The sequence below is a fragment of the Aulonocara sp. 'chitande type north' Nkhata Bay genome, linkage group LG1, assembly GCF_057382095.1.
Source record: "Aulonocara sp. 'chitande type north' Nkhata Bay isolate Kocher_YH1m ecotype deep benthic linkage group LG1, A_spYH_male_GT1.1, whole genome shotgun sequence".
Lineage (NCBI taxonomy): Eukaryota > Metazoa > Chordata > Actinopteri > Cichliformes > Cichlidae > Aulonocara > Aulonocara sp. 'chitande type north' Nkhata Bay.
In genome coordinates this window covers 37,082,245-37,100,911 of record NC_141344.1, presented here as the reverse complement: position 1 = coordinate 37,100,911, position 18,667 = coordinate 37,082,245, and the positions used below count along the sequence as shown (strand labels likewise).

The 18,667-nt window shown below is 43.9% G+C and overlaps 1 protein-coding gene across 2 annotated transcripts in view; it reads left to right on the top strand.

Annotated features, from left to right (window-relative positions):
• crtc3 (CREB regulated transcription coactivator 3) overlaps positions 1–18,335 on the top strand; it is a 45,697-nt gene extending 27,362 nt beyond the window's left edge. For both annotated transcript variants that reach the window (XM_086294720.1, XM_086294728.1), the window contains 10 exons: positions 2,858–2,961; positions 8,139–8,177; positions 8,258–8,343; positions 9,666–9,715; positions 10,415–10,635; positions 13,237–13,472; positions 13,754–13,915; positions 14,392–14,475; positions 14,808–15,015; positions 15,898–18,335. In XM_086294720.1, the coding sequence (XP_086150846.1) occupies positions 2,858–2,961; positions 8,139–8,177; positions 8,258–8,343; positions 9,666–9,715; positions 10,415–10,635; positions 13,237–13,472; positions 13,754–13,915; positions 14,392–14,475; positions 14,808–15,015; positions 15,898–16,103 (1,396 nt within the window). In that variant the 3' untranslated portion in view covers positions 16,104–18,335. The remainder of the gene's footprint in view (positions 1–2,857; positions 2,962–8,138; positions 8,178–8,257; positions 8,344–9,665; positions 9,716–10,414; positions 10,636–13,236; positions 13,473–13,753; positions 13,916–14,391; positions 14,476–14,807; positions 15,016–15,897) is intronic.
• Positions 18,336–18,667: the final 332 nt, after the last annotated feature.

Below are 18,667 nucleotides of genomic sequence, written 5' to 3'. Positions count from 1 at the left end.
TATCAGAAAACGGTGTTTCTGTTACTATGACAACAACATTAAATTGGATCAATCAGTCAATCAACTTGTTTTTCTTTGGGGTTTTTTGGCAGATTGATCACGACGTGTTGGCAATCCGTCTGCATTTGTAAATGAGATGGCAGTTTTTTTTTGCACACCTTCACCAGTCTGAGAATAACTGTAACCAGCTGAAGCTGGATCACGATTGTTTGGAGACAGGTTGCCTCCCATTATGAGATTTGTGCGATTGCCTTGTGAATAAAAATGGTTGTCCAGACTGTGACACACTCTCAGTCTATGAATGAACACTTGGTTGCTGCAGTTGACCGCCAAATATGGAAATAAATTGCAAATATCACAGTAGCAAGGACGTTGAAGTTTGTTTTTTAACGTATAAAAATGAGGACACTTACTCAATACTTTGATTTTATTTTAATTTTGTAAGTAAAAGGCAGCTTCAATGAGTCAGTTAACTGTAATAACGTCAGCTGTGAAAGGGTTTAAATCTGACTTAAAGACTGAACACACGACCACATTTGATGAGTACTGAGTGCAGAAGTCTGGATCTCCTACAACAGGGGAAAAATGAAAATGACATGTCTGAATTTTAAATGCTTTGAAGATAATTCAATGTTTTGTTTTATTTTTTTCTAAATTTGCAATCAGAATGTTTGTAAATGCACCTGTTTGCTATGAATGGGGGCAGATCACAGAGTCTCCACCCTGTGCTTGTTTAACTGTTGTTTAAAGGCTATTTCCTAACTTAGAATGTATTACTGTGTGTAATGTGAATGTGTGTGTGAATGGGTGGATGACTGGATGTGTAAAGCACTTTGGGGTCCTTAGGGACTAGTAAAGTGCTATACAAATACAGGCCATTTACCATAAAGTCAGTGATCATTAGGACTGGGCGATATGACCCAAAATTCATATCTCGATGGTGATATACGATATATATCTCTCCATATTTCTTAAAGCCATAAAGTAAGAACAAAGAGAGAGCTCTTAGTCAAAGCTGTGTCCCAGATCTCACACAGACACTTTTATTAACATACAGCGCAGATGTACGTGCAAAAATTACTCAGAAATAAATTATCAGCATTTAATAATAATGCTCCATAAATAAAATAAACCAATGTTGTTTTTGTGCATAACAAAAAGCTCACAATTGTGCAGTCAAAATGTAAACTAACAGACGCTGAGCGTAATAACAAAGACAGATTTCACAGCTGCTCTGTTCCCAACTTATACTGCGTGACTGACAGCCTGGAGTTTGAAATCCTCTTTGTAACCGTGTCTCTGAACAGGTGCCATTTATGGTCCTTATACACACACAGTACGGTAATATTACGTTGAAGCACAGTACTATCACTCCGCGAGGCTCCTGCCTACGATAGCCGTAATGCTCCGACAATCCATCAAGCGGTGCGGCCTTGTAGCTTAGCAAAGTCGTACTAAAACATTTTTCACAGAATTTTGAGCGCCATGTACCACAGAAAATCGGTTCAATATCAGTGAGCACAACCAGAATTCATACATAAGGCGCGCTGTCAATTTTTGAGAAAATTAAAGGACTTTAGGGCATGCAGCCCCCGTGCGTGGGGCTGCACGGCGTTAGCGCGTTAAAGCATTGCCGCCGTGCAGCCCCACGCACGGGGCGATCCGCGGTAACTCGTTAACGGAGATTTGCCACGTTAACGTCATTTTAATGAGATTAACGCTGCCAGGACTAAAGCAGTAATTTCCAAATGTTTTGTTTTTACCGACCAGCTCCTCTTTGATAGCTGCGTGTCCATCTAGTCGTTGCCTGCAGGTGAAGCGATGGGGGAGGCGGAGTAACGCAGCATAGAGACAAAAGTGGACAAGAAGCAAACTTATAATCATAACGTGACATAGACGCTATCGATATAAACGATATTGTCACATCTCTTATCTCGTATAAAAATATATCGATGTATTGAAAAACTCGATGTATCGCCCAGCCCTAGTCATCATTGTAATTGGCACAGTGAAGAAAATGGTCATTTTGATGTGTCTCTGTTATTTTATTTCAAACCACAGCACAGATTTATATTTACAGCCAAAGTGTGTAGATGCATTAGCTTCATTTCGATGTGCTCAATAATCAAACGTACTCGCCTGCCTCAGCCTACAGTAATGGATGGTACAAAGCAGACTTGGAATAAAATCTGGCAGCTTTAAAAGCTTAAACTGGATCAAGTATAAATGGTAAATGGCCTGTATTTGTATAACGCTTTACTAGTCCCTAATGACCCCAAAGCGCTCTACACATCCAGTCACCCACCCATTCACACACACATTCACAGTATAAGTGTGATTACAACACTTTTCTACATTGTGGTGCACAAAAGCAGCTATTTAGGCTTAATGGAGCGCACTAAAGAAAGCTCTCAGCTGAAGCGCTGCAAGACGAAGATGCTGTGTGTGGGCTGGCTCGTGTGTGTATGTTCAGAGATTGCTTCAAGTGAAAGGTGAACATATGTGTGTGAAATGTTGGATTGGGCATCTACCGCCAAGAAAAGCGCAGCTTCAAATCAAATAATCAGATGAAATTGGATTGTTATAACATTCATATTAATCTTAACCATTGCATGGAGTTCCCTGTGTCTCGTTCAGGGTTTAAGGTGATTATGTTACGATGTCCTGCTAAAGATTGAGCTGAGTGCTGTGAGGGTGTTTGTGTAAGGTCAGCGGGAGCCTGCAGATGAATGTGGCCCATGTGCAGCCAGAGCAGGAATGATTCACTGACCTTACAGCCCTCAGAAACCTTCTGCCTCTGTCCAGGGTGCTGGAATACACACCATAATTTCTTCCTCCTCCTCTTCCTCCTACACAGAACCAACTCAGACTCTGCTCTTCATACAAGTGCTATGAACCCAAACCCTCAGGACCCATTTGGCATGCACCAGCAGATGGGTAGAGGACCCCCACAGCGCAATGGTGAGAGTATCATACGCACACTCATTCAGAGAGCACTTTCTATGCGTCCCTTTTGACAGTGTTTAGTGTTGTAAGTTAGAATTTGACTTAAGAAGACCTGCAATTCATCTCCATCATTAAGACATGCCTTTAAGTTGCAAAATTAAAAAGACATTTGGAGTTTAAAGTGGTCTTATTCCTGTAAATATTACCTATGTTCACAGCAGTTACTTTGCTCTTATTGGCCATCAAAGAACCTGACATCATCAGGCCTCAGTTTGCCTGAAGAGAGACGCAAACAAACCAGAAAATGTCGCCTCTTCACTCCGTGGGTTTTGTGCGTCTGTGCTTCACCGTGAGTTTGTAACTTCTGTGCAGAGTGAGTCACCCGATTCACTTTAAGCTACAAGCAAACAAGATGGTGTTGCATTTGGTTGCACAGGTGTGATATGGAAGTACAGTGCTTAACAAATTTATGAGACCGTCTGTTGTAAAAATAGGAAAACACGCTTTTGGAAAATATGTTTAAAACAAAATAATTTCCTTAACTCAATACACATGTTTAACAACATTATATTCTAGTATTAAAATATCATTTTGATTAAAGAACTTGCACATGCAGATGGTTTAACCATGACACAAACATAAAAATGGTTTTGTTGATTAGCAGTACTGTTATGTTACGGTACCTGTGGTGTAAACCTGGACTAATACATTTGTTAAACTCTCTGTTTGAACATCTTTAAACTTCCCAGCTTTGTGTCTTAAAACACATACTCAGGCTCATTTGAAGCCACGGTCTGCCCCACCAGCTAATTTTAGTTCAAGCAGAATTTGTGAATTAACGTCTAACACAGCGCTGCTAAGCAGGCCGGATTAGCATAATCCCACAACAGCTGAAAAGTGCCACAGGAAGTGGAAGGTTTTGCAGGTGATCTAAGAGTAAATCACCAATTTATGAGAAAAGACGTGACCGAGTCATTTCAGTAATGAGCAACACGAGCTACCACGAGCTGTGCATAACAGGGGGACAAAACTAACGACCGAGGAGAGGGGGCAGAAGGAGAATCGCTGTGTTTTTGGGTAAAATCTTCTGTCAGCCACTGAGAAATGCTGTTCTCCAAATCCCGACAGCTGAGATGGAGTGCAGGATTCATCCAGAGTGAGGCTGCTTTATATTCCCAACCAGAGGGCGGGATGTAAACCTGGAATCTGTCTTTAACAGCTGACCTGTCGGATGTGTAGAAAAACACAGAGCATTAGTCAGATTCTGACCGACTGTGTTTAAATGACTTGAGAAGTACACACTGTTGCCTATATGCGTCCCCTCTCTCTGACCTTTCAAATCAGCTCGGATGCATTAAAACAGCAGTGTTGAGGAGCAGAAATATGCAGGGCTTGGTTCAGAGGGAGCAGTCGTTAAAGACTGAAGGAATGGATCTTACAGCCTTGTGCTTGTTCTAACAATGATTGCTGCAATGACGGACACGGGGCTAAATGATGCCACAAACAGCAGCAGTGACCTCGTCCTCCTGCAAATCTGAGCAAGTCAGAAAGTCCAAGCTGAATTAATCAGCAGGTTCCATCGCTAACCTGTTTGTGTGCCTGCTTTTTGGTGCCAACAGAGGTTTTTATTCTGCCCTGAGCCACTTAATCAGGTCCTAAATCTAACAGGAACCATCACATGAAAGAATCTGAGGAATAACAGTGTGAAACGCTCCACCAAAAGGCCAGGAAACAGTCCAGCGAGACTAATTACAACCCACTCGTGGATTTAGCCTCAAAAACTTAGCCAATGTGTTACACTTCAGAGTAGAAAGCTGGATCACTGCAATACAGAGCTGATGTGTTTTAGTCATATAGAGTAAGCAGACCGCTCCTATACTGGGCTCATTTCATTGTAATCATGCTAGTTTATGATGTTTGTGTTTCTGTTCCCCTGGTCATTTATTAACAGAGAACACAGTCCAACCAGCTGCATTTCAGGCCAGTAAGCCACTCTAGGCTCAGTTACACAACTCACCATCAGCCCTTTGTGGTTTAAAACAGTCTGTTTATACGTCTGTAGCTGAGCCAAAGAGAGAGAGTCGACTCAGAGTCAAAGAGCTGATCGTCCTCTTCTCTGCACTCGTTAGTCCTTCACTTTGTGCTTCTTTGTTATCTCAGTGCTGATGAAGTGTGGAACAGAAGTGCTCCTGCAGTGGATTCCTACTCCTTCTGTTTAGACAACACATTCAAACAGGATATTGCCTCAAGATCTAACCCAAGAAAGAGCTTCATTTATGCACACAGGGTTGCTTTTGCCTGTATGTTAGTTCCAGCTCGCATGCACTGATGGGAGTGGCTACCCGTGGATCCTAGATGGACGTAGCCACTGTGACCCATTAGTTTTTGTGTTTATAGCATATTGGCCGTTGATCAGTGGGTGGAGTACTGAGTTACCAACTGTTGTTAGCAAACTGCATCCATGAAGTGGACACACAGCACACTGAGTAAAATATTACAGCCTTACGCACCAAACCTGAAGCACAGACTTCTTGGATGGTCTGTGCTGCATTTCAGCTGTAACATTTGCTCGTCTGTTAACGTGCTCCAAAATGCACAAACGGCACCCCAGAGGTCCAGTTCAGCGACTCCAGTTAATGGAGGTGAGGCCCAGCATGCAGCTATGGGACTACAGCTGTCAGCACACCCCGTACTTAAACAAAATCCAAACAGGTGTGCTATGAAGGGAGAAATTACCCAAGAAGACCAAAATAACTAAGCGGTAATTTATTTATTTTTTTAAATAATGAAAAAAAAAAGAGGTATTTTAAAATGAAACCTTAACATTAAAGCCTCATTTGGCCATTAGAGGAGCTGCAGCTTGAGACTCCATCAGTCAGAATCCATAAGGTTTCTTTAGTCTCCCATCATTGGAATTGTTAAGAGGCTCAAACCACTGAAGGATTTATGTCTATAAATGAATGTGTAATTATGATAATGTCCGTTGACAATAGTTTAAGTAGTTAAACTTTATTCGGTGCATTTATGTCAAACTGATAAATCATTAACTGTATCTGCAAAGAGCTAATTCTGTTTCTCCAACATGAACTAAGAAGTCTGCGGGGGACTATGCACAGTGCAGTCTGCGCTCACAGCCTGTTGTAAATGTAAAATACATGTTGCACATGACCCACAGGCTCTGTGTCGTTTCCTCTGAAAGAGGCCTTGAGATGGAGCAGCCTGGTGTCACGGCCTCCTGCACAAGCGCACAGAGCTGTGAGGCTCCAGGGCCTCGTTGACACCTCTCAAGGCTTCGGCGGACTTAGAGTGGTGTTAAGCCCTGGCTGATTAAAGAAGCATCTAACTAGAAATTACAGCTATGAGTCACACTGGAGGAATAGGTGGAAACACTTTGGACAGATCAGTTCAGCTGCAGTCTCTAATCGTGAGATTTCGTTTCTGTTGTTGTCAGTAGAAAAGGAGCAGTCTGTGCAGCTGACAGGGCTCTGATTGCTGCTATGCTGTGGCAGTAGACACTAGTGTTTTTTCTTAATCTTGAGCATTTACAACACCCATACTGAGAGCATTGCACGGCCTGATCCGAGCCAGGGACACCAGCCCAACCATTTTCCATGCCAGTTGTCCCGTTTCCGTCCTAGTTGCAGCATTGAGCTACGGGGACTCGACAACCTTTAAAGGGGAAATGTAGCGATGCCAGACGCTTGTCTTGTCTCATTGCTCCATCTGAATGCTGTCTCTGAATTTGAATGGGCCTCAGAGAGAATGAGAGCACGGAAGGAGTCGGGCTGTGGAGATCCTGAAAAGTCTTTGGAAACATCTGTCCTCAAAGCAAATTACAATTATACTTTAAAGGTTTTATTGGATTTATGCTTCACACTACATGCACTGATATGGTCTAAATCCAATGAAACCAAAACACTTCTGACTTGTTCCAAAGGTTGATTCTGGACGTTTTCAGTGGGAGAAACGTTTCGTCATCATCAGGTGACTTCTTCAGTCTCAGCTGACTGCAGGTTTCCCCAACATGATAAACACTACATTTGCACAATGACTGAAAGTAGCACCACTGAGGGAACGATGGAGGTCAGTTCCTTGATCATTAATATGCAGATTATTATAGCCATTGATCAACAACCACCGATCAACGTCCATGAGTACCATTCACAGAGAGCTGGGCTGCAATCACAGCATTATAAGACGGTGAAAGATGAGTGACAAACACTTCTCCCACTCCCACTATGTCCAGATGAACAGAATCAACGTTTAGGGATTTACTTCAATCAATCAATCAAAATTTATTTATATAGCACATTTTTAAGACCGAAATACACCAAAGTGCTTTCCATTAAAATCGCAGTACAAATAAAATCACAATAAAATATAAATTACAAATATATAAAATAAGATAATTACATAATCTAAATACAGAGCCAGATGTAAATTACCCTAATTCGCCTTAAATGCCAGATCAAACAAATACGTTTTTAAACGTGATTTAAAAGACTGAATGGAATCTGACGCGCGAATATGAAGAGGGAGAGTATTCCATAGCCTGGGTGCAGCAACGGCAAAGGCACGGTCTCCTCTGGTCTTCAGCCGAGACCTAGGTTGCACCAAGAGCAGTTGGCCCGATGATCTTAGTACTTACCTGGATGATTGAGCACTTCTAACCTGTGGTCACAGGTTTGTGGAGCCTTTGTGTTCTGTGGATTTCAGATGCTGCCTGAAAACGAGAGAAACAAAAACTATTTTCCTAATAAGCAACAGAAGTGTTTCACAGGAAGTGGTGTTGCCCACACGATGACTTGGGCAGAGAAAAGAGAAACGCTGGGTGGACGAGACACAGGCATGTGGATCTGCTGTTAAGTCTGGAGGAGTAGAAAGCATCTTTGAGGCATGAGAAAACAACAGTCGTCTCCCAACTTTTCTTCGCCCTCTCTGATTAATAACACGATGCCAGATGCCCAGCTGTTGTTGTTGAAACTGCACAGTAATTGCAGAATGCCAGAGGGCCTGTTACTGTCAGAGAGGCTAATGAGAGCATCAGGCGTGCTGGGATTATTCAAACAGCTGGTTAATATAGAATATCCTCTAACGTTCCTCCGCCTTTGTTTTCTGTGTCTTTCTTCGTCGATCACGCCACTCGCACTCTGCTTCCTGGTTGTTTGCTTCTGATGGAGGCTGGTGTGCAGCGAGTGTAAATGAGGCCGAGGTGGACGGCTCAGGAGACGGTGAGTTGAACCACATTGCACCATATTATACTTGACATTAGGAAACATGTGTGAATGAACATGCGCCTTTCTCTCTGCAGTCTTCTCCTTCCCCACCATCCCTAACGAGGAGAACCTCATAGGTGTCAGTAAGCCTCTACCCAAGCAGCTGTGGCAGGCCAAGAAGGTGAGAAGTTTGCTCTCTTTTTACATCACTGACCACAGGCTGGCTTCATCCCTGCACATCTGGTTGCATTCTTTCTATGCTGATAGAAACAAACTTGAAAATGGGACCAACAGCACTTGTCTGTGGCAGCGTAGGTGATCGTGACACCGTGGATTCCTGCCGTGGCTCAGGAGAGACTGCAGGTCAAACCAGTCCTTCCTGTCTGATCGTTAGCAGCCAGAAATGTGAGAGGCAAATATACGGAATCGGGAATGTTGAAATTCACAAAGGAACAAGAAATGATTTAAATACACAGAGAGTATGGTGGTCTTTCTAACCCCTCGAGTCACCAGCTGCACATTTGCACATAACACAGTTGCATGCGTGACATTTACTTTTGCACACTGTGTGTGTTTTAAACGTGGACCTTCAGTCAGAACACTGTCTGTCTGATCACAGCATTCTCAAATGTTATGACCACCCATTGCTCAGTGATTAATGTCCCCATTCTTTTTGCTCAATTCTTGGTATTCAGGGGGATTTCTGCTCATTATTGGATGAATACGCTGTGCTGATGCAAAGAGCCGCTCTCAGCACAGATGCTCTGGTTTTGATGCCTGAGCGATCCTTATTTTACTGCTTTTATTCTCTAAGTGTTTGTTGAAATCATTTCTCTGGAATAGCAACATGTGCACGAGCAATAAGCGGTAGTAGAAAAGTGAAATAATGGCGAGCTTTTTCTGCTGCTGGCGGTAGTGTTCATGTTTTTAACTTGTGCACATGGATGCGTGTTTAAGTGTTCATCATTTCCAAGATGCAGTTTCTAAACAAAGTTCTTCATCGCTGCTCGTCAAGTGCAGCCTATAAATGGTTTGATGCTCCCTTTGGTGGTGCACGGCCCACAGAGTGGCTGGGAAGTAAAGAAGCCACAGTTTAGCACATCTTGACACCGCTGCAGGACTTTTTCTCCTCTTCCTCTCTCTCATGGCAGTTCTGTTTCAACCTCTAATTGAAGCTGTAAATGCTGTGAACATGCTCTGACATGAACGGGAGGCTCCAACATCTCCATGTTGTTAACATTTTAAATGTTGCCTAATTGCTGATCTTTCATGCTCAGTCAAACGCACCGCGTGGCCTAGCCCTGACTGCAGTCACTGGCTGCTGTTGCGTTGCCTTTTTTTAGCACACTAGGTTGTCTTTGATGCAACCTTGAAATAATTTTAGCATAAAATCAAAATGCAGAATTGTTGTTTCAAGAAGTGTAAATGCATGTTCAGGGTTTTCGTTGCTTTATGTCTCAGTTATGTTTTGCGTGTATCATAGTTTTCCTGTTTCTGTTTCAGGTCCAGTCTCTGGCCTCAAGGCCTAAATCCTGTGAAGTGCCTGGAATCAAGTGAGTCTGAGCAGGGTCACTGTGTGTGTTTTCTGCTGTTTTCCTGTGGTCATAACTGACCTGCTGTGGGTGTTTTCCATGGGCAGTAACAACTGCAGCTGATCTAAGGAAACAAAGGAATGCTAGAAATGAAATGCCACGCATTCCCACTGCTTCAAACAGGACGTCCTTTACACCTTTAACCTTTAGAAGTAAGAGGAAGAGTGTTGTTACGACAATCACATGCCGTTGGCATTGTTTAACCATGTTTTGTTGACACTATTTTCCTTCCACCACAAACGACCTCCGGTGTCGTGAATCTCCATTTTTGCCAGGAATGTATTAGCAGCAGCCTTGTGGTACCGTGTGAGACAGCTCTGACCTATATCTTCTCTTTTCATGATACAGAATGCAGTAACAGCTTCTGCAGAGCGTTCATAGACTTGCCCCGGTTGAACATGGAAATAAGAAAGGGAGAACACTGAGTACCAGGTGCCGAGCTGCTCTGTTTATGGAGGCGATCATTTGCTTTATAGTCTGGGGACAGACGAGGCACAGTTGCTGCCCATATGCTATTATTTGGAAATAATTGAAGAAGCAGAGAGTGGGTGGGGAACAGAAGAGAGTGCTTTTCAATTAGTCGCGTTCGTTACTTTAATCCGAATGGTTTGTGGTCAGCGGCGCAGTGTTGAATCAGTGTTCTGTCTGCCTTTCCTACAGCATATTCCCGTCTCCAGAGCAGAACCCCGGGCTGTCCCACTACCAGGGCTCGTTGAGTACCGGGGGCTCCCTGCCAGACCTCAGCAACCTGCAGTTTCCCTCCCCGCTCTCCACGCCGCTGGACCCTGACGACAACATCGGGTACCCCAACATCAGCGGGGGCAGCAGCACCGGAAACCTGCCAGCTGCAATGATGCACCTGGGCATCGGCAACTCACAAGGTTGTGTGTGTGTGTGTGTGTGTGTGTGTGTGTGTGTGTGTGTGTGTGTGTGTGTGTGTGCAGGGGCGGATCTAGAGAAATTTTCTTAGGGTGGCATGAGGGTGACAAAGAAATCAAATGGGGTGGCAAAATCAAAGCCCTTTTTTTCCCCCAAACACATATGCAGGTGGTTAAATATGGTTAAAATGATTCAAATGCAGTAAGAATACATGTTTTTCATATAAATATAGTCTACAACTTAATTATTGTATGTAGCCCACATAATTAGACACTTTAGTTACATAAAACATGTGAGTTTTGATGTTATGTACCGTATAACCTGTATAATAAATAAATATGCAGCCCAATAAGTATAAAAAGCTACACAACATGGGGCGGTTCATTTACAAACACAAGTCTGACTTAAGTTTCACACTGTTTTTTGTCAGAAAACAATCACATTGTTACATGTTAAATTACACAAAATGTCAGAAATCTGCACTGTCATGAACAAAAATTTAAACCTAATTTTTCATGATTTGTTGGATTAACCCTCTGAGGTCTGAAATACAACCGGCCATTTTTGACTCCTTTTGAGTTTACGTTTGTATTTCACCCTCAGATTGTTTCATTTTATTTTTCCCCTTTGCCTGGTTTGGTTTCATTCTTTCAGCTCAACAGCATGTTGTTGTTTTTTTACTGACATACTGCATTAGTATTACTATTACTATTAATAGTTCTATTACTGATCTGAAATCACACAAAGAACTTAAAATCTTAGTAGTATTTTTTACTGTAAAAAAACACAGACATGCTGGGTAAATATAAATTGTACATTTTGTAAACATATACAACTATTTATCTAAAAATGCAGCCAATACACCTGCTGGTTTTTCATTTTCTACAACCATTTAAAAGTATTACTAAAACTAAAGTGAGAGAACAATCAGGTGTCACAATAAGATGCCCCACAAATGATGTGTGTCAGTAAAAAAAAAAAAAAGTTTGTCCACCAAAAGACAGAACAGCACAGGGATGAACCTGCAGGCCTGACGACAGGAGGTGTATCACTCCGCTGGTTTTCTACTTAGTGACAGTGTTTACATTGCAAATGTGCCTTTGTGACATTCATTAGTGCCCTCACTGACACACAAAACAAAACGACTACACAACAGAACAACTACACAAGACATGTTATAATTTGACGGTGACTTGCGACTAAACCTAACCCTACCCCCACCCATAACCCTAACCATAACCTTAAGAAGTATTCCGGATGGGTGAGAGAAAAAGAAGTTAATTCAGCGTTGGTGTTGTGCGCATGCGCCGCTTCTGCGCAGAAACATTGGGTAGGATGTTTTTTCAGGTAGGATGGATTCCCAGAACACCGTTACCGTCACTCCCCAATAAAAAACAAAAAAAAAACAAAGTTTTTTTAATATGCAAGTCATTATGGGAGTTTATTTAAAAAAATACAAAGCTTTATTTCTGTAAAAAAACAAAAATAATCACAAATTAGCAGCTGTTTGTGCAGTTGTGGTCACTGTGGAGCACCCGTGCCTCTCTTGCGCCTGTCGTAGCCATGGTGCTGAATCAACAGTCCACATGTGATAAAGACTCATTTTGACCACGTGGAAATGAGTAAATTACAAACAAATACTTGTTTACACACAAACACAGGACACACACACCAGGGGAAACCTCACAGATACATGGGTGCCTGCCTCCCCTTCTGTTGCTCCTCTTGCCTGATAGCGCAAACTCAAAGTGCCCCCCCTTTCATCACATGACATCACCGCGGACAATCTCTGGCCCGCACACCTCAAACATGTCTGGGACGTTCCAATAATATTGAGCTGTGACCGATCCAAGACCAAAGATGTGAGTCTGCCTGAATTATTCATAAAACACATCACAGCAGTGATTCTGTGGGAGCTCAGTTTAACACAACACTGCTGCTTCCACTTGTCCTTGCAACATTTAGTTGTGGCATACTTGGAGTGAGTAACACGTGCTTTTGATAGATTTTTCTTTGACTTTTAGGACTTTACGCTGAAACAGTCTGGACAGGTGAATAACAGTGCTGATGGGGAAAATACATGAATTTGGGGCTCGAACTGTCCCTTTAACTTAGGAAGCCGAGCTCCGGCACTTTGAGCGAGCTCCAGCTCCATGTCTCTGCCAGCCATACGTTGTTAGTAACTCATTAAAGGCTCTCTCTGTCTCAGAGCTCCCACTGTGAACTCTGCTGCCTGGTCACGCCCATAAATGTCTGTGTATGTTGCGTGTGCGCGTGTGTGTTTGGGCTCCCATGTCGGATACAGTTCAGCTTGGCCAAACACCAAAGTGACAGAGAAACTTTGACCCTCTTTCGGTTCGCTACAAACAGCCCTTTTCTTTCCCCTCAGTTTCCCTCTGTCCTCTCATTTTCCTTTCCTCTGCTCGCCATCTTTCTCTCCCTTCCCAGTCACACAATAAAGTCTAGTGTTGTGAGTCGGGGCCTGGAGAGTATTCTGGAAAAAAGTACATCAGCAGTACCACATACTCTCCTCGTTTACACCGTGCTGGGTCTGAAGCTCGTGTGATTGAGTCCCTGTGTTGCTGTGCTTTCTCTCCCTGCAGGTCTCTCCTCCTCTTTGAGCAACCCTTCAATCCAGGCTTCCCTCAACAACTGTCAGCTGCAGTCTTCGCTCAGCAATCCCTCCATCAACTCGTCCCTGCGCCTGTCCAGCAACTCCCCCCGGCGAAGGCCAGCTCCCATCAGCCCCCTCACCCTGTCTCCTGGAGCCGAGCAGCGCAGGGGTCTGGCCAAGCAGCTGTCTCCGACCATGTCGCCCTCGCTGTCCCCCATCACGCAGGTACACTCACCTCACACACAGGTTTCCCCTGACTAGAGGGAAACACCAGAAAAAGGAGTTATTTCACTGTGTGAACGACTGCTGTCACAAAGAAGGATCCAAAATTCAACGTACGCATAACAAAGCAAAGCATTTCCTCCAAGTTACTCATTTACATTGCAGAAAACACGCTGGTGTCATTGTTCAGAGTAATGAAGTAATGACACTACAGTCAGACTGAATTAGCTTCAGGTCTTTATTGGACTTTAGTGACTCCTGCTGGGTTTCTCTGTTGTGGATAGGGAGTTGCTTTGGATACCAGCAATATGCCAAGGGAGCCTCCGCCGCCCTATCCGCTCTACCAACAACCCCAGCATGTAGTGGACCAGGGCCGCCAACGCCAGCAGCAGCAGCAGCCCGTCTCTCCGCTTCAGAGCATTCCACTAGACTTCAACATGAGCCAAGTGAGTGAAGAGCGTCTTTGTCTGTCTGTGTGTGTCTGTGTGTGTGCAGAATGGTTAGCATGCACACGCGGGGACACACAGTCATGTCACTAAACAACAGTGTTTGCAGCGTATTATTGATTTTCATACATTTTTGCTTCAGCATTTGAACTGTAACAGACAAGGCTGAGCCTTTATATCTTATTATGGAGTCTGAACAACAAACAAGCCAGTGCAACACTGAGGCTGTAGTTGGATTTGTCAGTCAGCACTTCATATGCGATCATTTTTATGCAGATGTATTCAGAAGCAGACACACAAAGCCTCCTTTAGTTTCATTCTGTTTTAGCTTTTTGTCCTTTCCTGTGGTTACGGTTAAAGTGACTGAAGCAACATTATATGTAATAATAATAAAGTCTGATATGTTTTGGCAGCACACGTCATCACGAATGAAATGAACTGATTTCCTTCTCATTGTAATGTTTTCTCCCTGATAGCCCAACAATTTGGCAGCTCTCTTCAGCGACCCGTTCATGGAGCCGCAGTTCTGTAATCGCCAGAACAAGATGGTCCCCTATCAGGTGACCACTGTTAAACCTGCAGATGTGCTATGAGAACCTCGAGTGTTTGGTTATTGACACACAGATTCCAGTGTCTGTAATTGTTAAAAGATTGAAATATCTTCTGGGAACATTTTTCCTAAACAAAATCCTGCAGACTGTATGTGTGAAACCTCAAACAAAGATCAAACCAACAGTAAAGTGAGTGCAGTGTTGACAGGACAGATCAGGAGGATGTGACATTTTTCTTGTGCTGAGAAAACGTGCTACATGGTACAGTCTGCCAGGGTGAATGTGACACCATCTCAGCTCCTTGATTCTTTCTGTTTTTCTCTCCACCTTCTGCCTGCTAGTTGGATCAGTTTGGTCTGTTGGAAAACACAATGAGCTCCACAGCAGGGGGGTCTTGCTTCGATCCGTCGTCCGCCTCCCTCTATTACTCGCAGGCTGCTCAGTCAGGGATGGGTGGCAGCCACAGCAGCCTGCAGGACCAGATGCACATGAGGTCCAATATGTTGTACTCAAACTGCAGCGGAGGACTGCCCAACATCATACTGACTGGTGAGTCTGACGGGGAGAGAGCCGCTGTCATGTCTGGATTAAAAAAAATAAACATGCGAGTATGTAAAACAAACCGAACAGTCGGTGTTTTCCTGACACGCTGGACTGTTTGGATATCCTGGTGCAGGAATCTGAGCCAGTTACACAGCCCTGTTTTTGTCACCCTTACTGTTTGCTATGATGTCACATTGTTATTAGTCTTACTTTTGTTGCTGTTGCTGTTAGTTTGAGTTAACAGCAGTCAGTGACTTTGGCACAGGGAGTCCTCACCAGGCTGCCTGCTGTTCGATTGGATGCGGTGCCACATTTTGGTGCTACTGTTTTCAAACAAAGTCAACATCTGGCTCATTCACGTTAGCAGAGCTAGCTTCGTCTGTCAGGACGGTCCAGCTGAGAGCTCCTCTGCTGGTCACAAGTTGTTTTACTGCACCTCCCGTTTTCCATCTGTCTTTACTGCTTTCGGTGGATCACGGAGCCCCTCCCATCTGTTAACCTGTCTCTGGCTTGCTAACATGAGCCACTGGCCTGTGCAGTTATGGGTGTTAGAAATCACCTGTTTCACAGGATGTTGTGTATTATGATGTTTGCCGTGTTGCAGAGAGCTGGTGGATGTTGAGCTAATGCGGCGCAGCCTCAGACAGCTGCAGTGATTGTGCTGAACTGCAGTGACATTAGTAAATGTCACGCAGCTGCGACCTCGAATTTTCAGTGTTCATTGAAAGCAAAGAATAGGAGAGCGCCGTGCTGACGTTTCTCACTGAAGGGAGATGAACTCACTTTCATGTACGTGACTTTTACCTGTGCTGCTCTTGTGCTTTTTTTTTTATTTCTTTTTGGTCTAAGCAAAAAGATCATTGGGCGTTACCTGCTTCTCTCTCTCAGATGACTCCAACCCCAGTCTGTCCAAGGACATCAGCAGTGCGCTCTCCACGGTGCCCGAATGTTTTGACTCAGAGGTAGGCTTCCCGTTGGAGGACGAGCTGCGCATCGAGCCCCTCAGCCTGGACGGACTGAGCATGCTCAGTGATCCCGACATGGTGCTGCCGGACCCGTCTGTGGAGGATACTTTCCGCAGTGACAGACTCTGAATGTGAAGAGCACCACATGTCTAAAGAAACACACTCACACACACACACACAGATTTGCAGTGTATAGTGTACAAATCTGAATCTGCATGCAAACAATCCATGTAGGGCCACTGTGCATGCATCCACTGCCACTAAGATTCATGAAATGTGAAACACGCCCACACGGTCATGCCCACTTCGGAAGAAGGAGACTTGTGAACAGACACTGTTTATGCCTGCTCTGAGCAACGTTCCCCTCATGCACGCTTGAGCCCCCCCGCCCTAACACACACACTCACACACACACAGCCCCTCCCGTCTCCACACTCAAAACCTCGAGGACGTCCGACAGGAGCTCGAGTGCTCCCGTCCTTTCACTCATCACCAGCTCACAACACCCTACCCCCACCCCACTCTGCGCCAATCACCATGGTTACGCACCATAGCAACCCCGCCGCTGCTCCAAAAGGCGACGCGAACGCCAGCACGCAATTTACGTTTCTTCAAACGTACGAGTGGAGCTGCGATGAAGTCGAACACCTGCACGACTTTGTTCTGCAGTGAAGTCAGCCGTGGCTGCTTGAACAACAGAAGTGCAGCTCACAGGGATTTGAGCGTCAGATGATTTTGAGATGTTTGCCACAGATTTGTGAATACACGCTTACACACTCGTATACAAGCCTCAGCATCAGTGTGACTAGAATGTATTTACCCACTCGACAAAAAGGGCAAACTGTTTACAAAGAGGACATTTTGATATTGCTACTAAAAAGTTTAGATTTGTGAATTTTCTATCGGAGAAGTCAGATTCTGAGACGTTTTGTTTATTTGCATTTTTGATGGATCTTTCCTGCGTCACACGTGAGCGGCCTGGCACTTCTGTCTGGCACAGCTCGCACAGCTCTGGGCTGAATCCGCTTCAAAGGAACCTGACACATTTTTGCTCATGTGTACGTTCACTGCATATGATTTTATTTTACATTTTGTACCAACTTGTAATGGCGCTTTTTTAAAAAAAGACAAGAAAAAGGGGCGGGGCATGCGCTGTGCTACTGGGTTAATTACGTGTTTGTCTTCTGTAGCAGTACATAGCTCCCCTCCCTCCACCAGCACTCTGTGGCTGAAGCTGCTGAGTCGTTCAGGGGGCTCTCGATCACGTGGACTCCGGACATGGTGTAACGTTGCATTTAACCTCTTTTGCACTAATTGATTCTCATTGTGTAGATTCTTTGTTTAAACCTGCAAACCCAAAGAAACAGAATGAAGCCATCACTGAAGACTTTCTATAGCACACATGCAGTTGTTGCAGAAAAGCACCACGAGTTTAATTTTGATGCGAGATGAGTTTTTGTTTCCTGGGTGAAAAGTTTTTCAGATTTGCAGACGATTATGTAATGAATCAAAGTCATTCGGTGCCCTCTAGTGTTTGTTGTAGTCAAATCGAAGGCTGTCGTTTGCTGCCTGCTCGTTTACCTATGCAACTTTTCAAAGAGTTTCAGAAACCTGTAGAACAGGTGCAACTTGGACTTTATGCAGTGTAACAAGGCTCGCCGGTTGAGTCGATGGGCGGGCTCGAGTTTCCTACAAATTGCGATATTACATCCGTCCGGCGTCCACGGTGGGTGCCGACTCTCGTGAGAGTTTACAGTGATTGATGCAAAGGAACCTGGAGGTGTCCTGCACTGTGTGGACTGTGGCTTCTGTCTGTGTGTCAAAGAGATTCAGTGTCATTATATTTGTCAAAATGAAAATGAAGGGGGGGTGCTGGGGTTACACTGAGGTTGTTTTCTAAAGAGTTTATATTCAGCTACTTGCTCTCTCTTGTTAACTCTGTAAAGACGGTGAGTGAAGGAACCACACAGCAGTTTCTCCTCTCTTCGCTCTGATCCTCCCCGCGTCCCAGCCTGTTTCCTGCTGCCTTACGTCCTTCCTCCCGCGTCAGCTGACTTTAGCTTTAGCTCTGTTTGGTACTGACTGCCTGTGGTTCTTTTCCATCACTATTTAATTCGTTTCTTTTTGGTGTCTTACTTTTTTCTGTTTTTTTGTTTTTTGTTTTTTAGTTGCGTATGAAAATGTACAGTTCTGTTATTTAAAGAATGTTTTTTGTCCACTAGTGTTACTATTTTTTTGTAATGTCATTTGAGTTTTTGTTTTTCCCTAAGATATAAAATTTTATTGGTTTGTATCATACGTTATAGTGCTTTTCTTTCTGATTTAATATAAACAATAAAACTCTATACTGTGCATTAAGTATTAATGTTGTCCTGGCGTTTCTGCTCCTGCCACCAGATGGCAGCAGTGTGGTGTACCTCACACTTACAGTCGAACACACGCTCGCTTGAAACCAATATAAATGTACTCTGTAAAGAGACAAGTCCCTTAAAGGGACGTCTGATTTGATTGGTTCCGATGTTTGTAAGCGCTGCACAAACTAACAGCATCACTGCAGGAAGCCTCTTTAAACCACAGCTAGTTCAGCTGATGAGCTCAACACGTGCAGTTTCCTTTGCCCTCATGTTTTCTGTAAGTGGTCTACAAACAACATTTGTTAGTGTCTGTCAGGATTCAAATGCAGATTATTTATT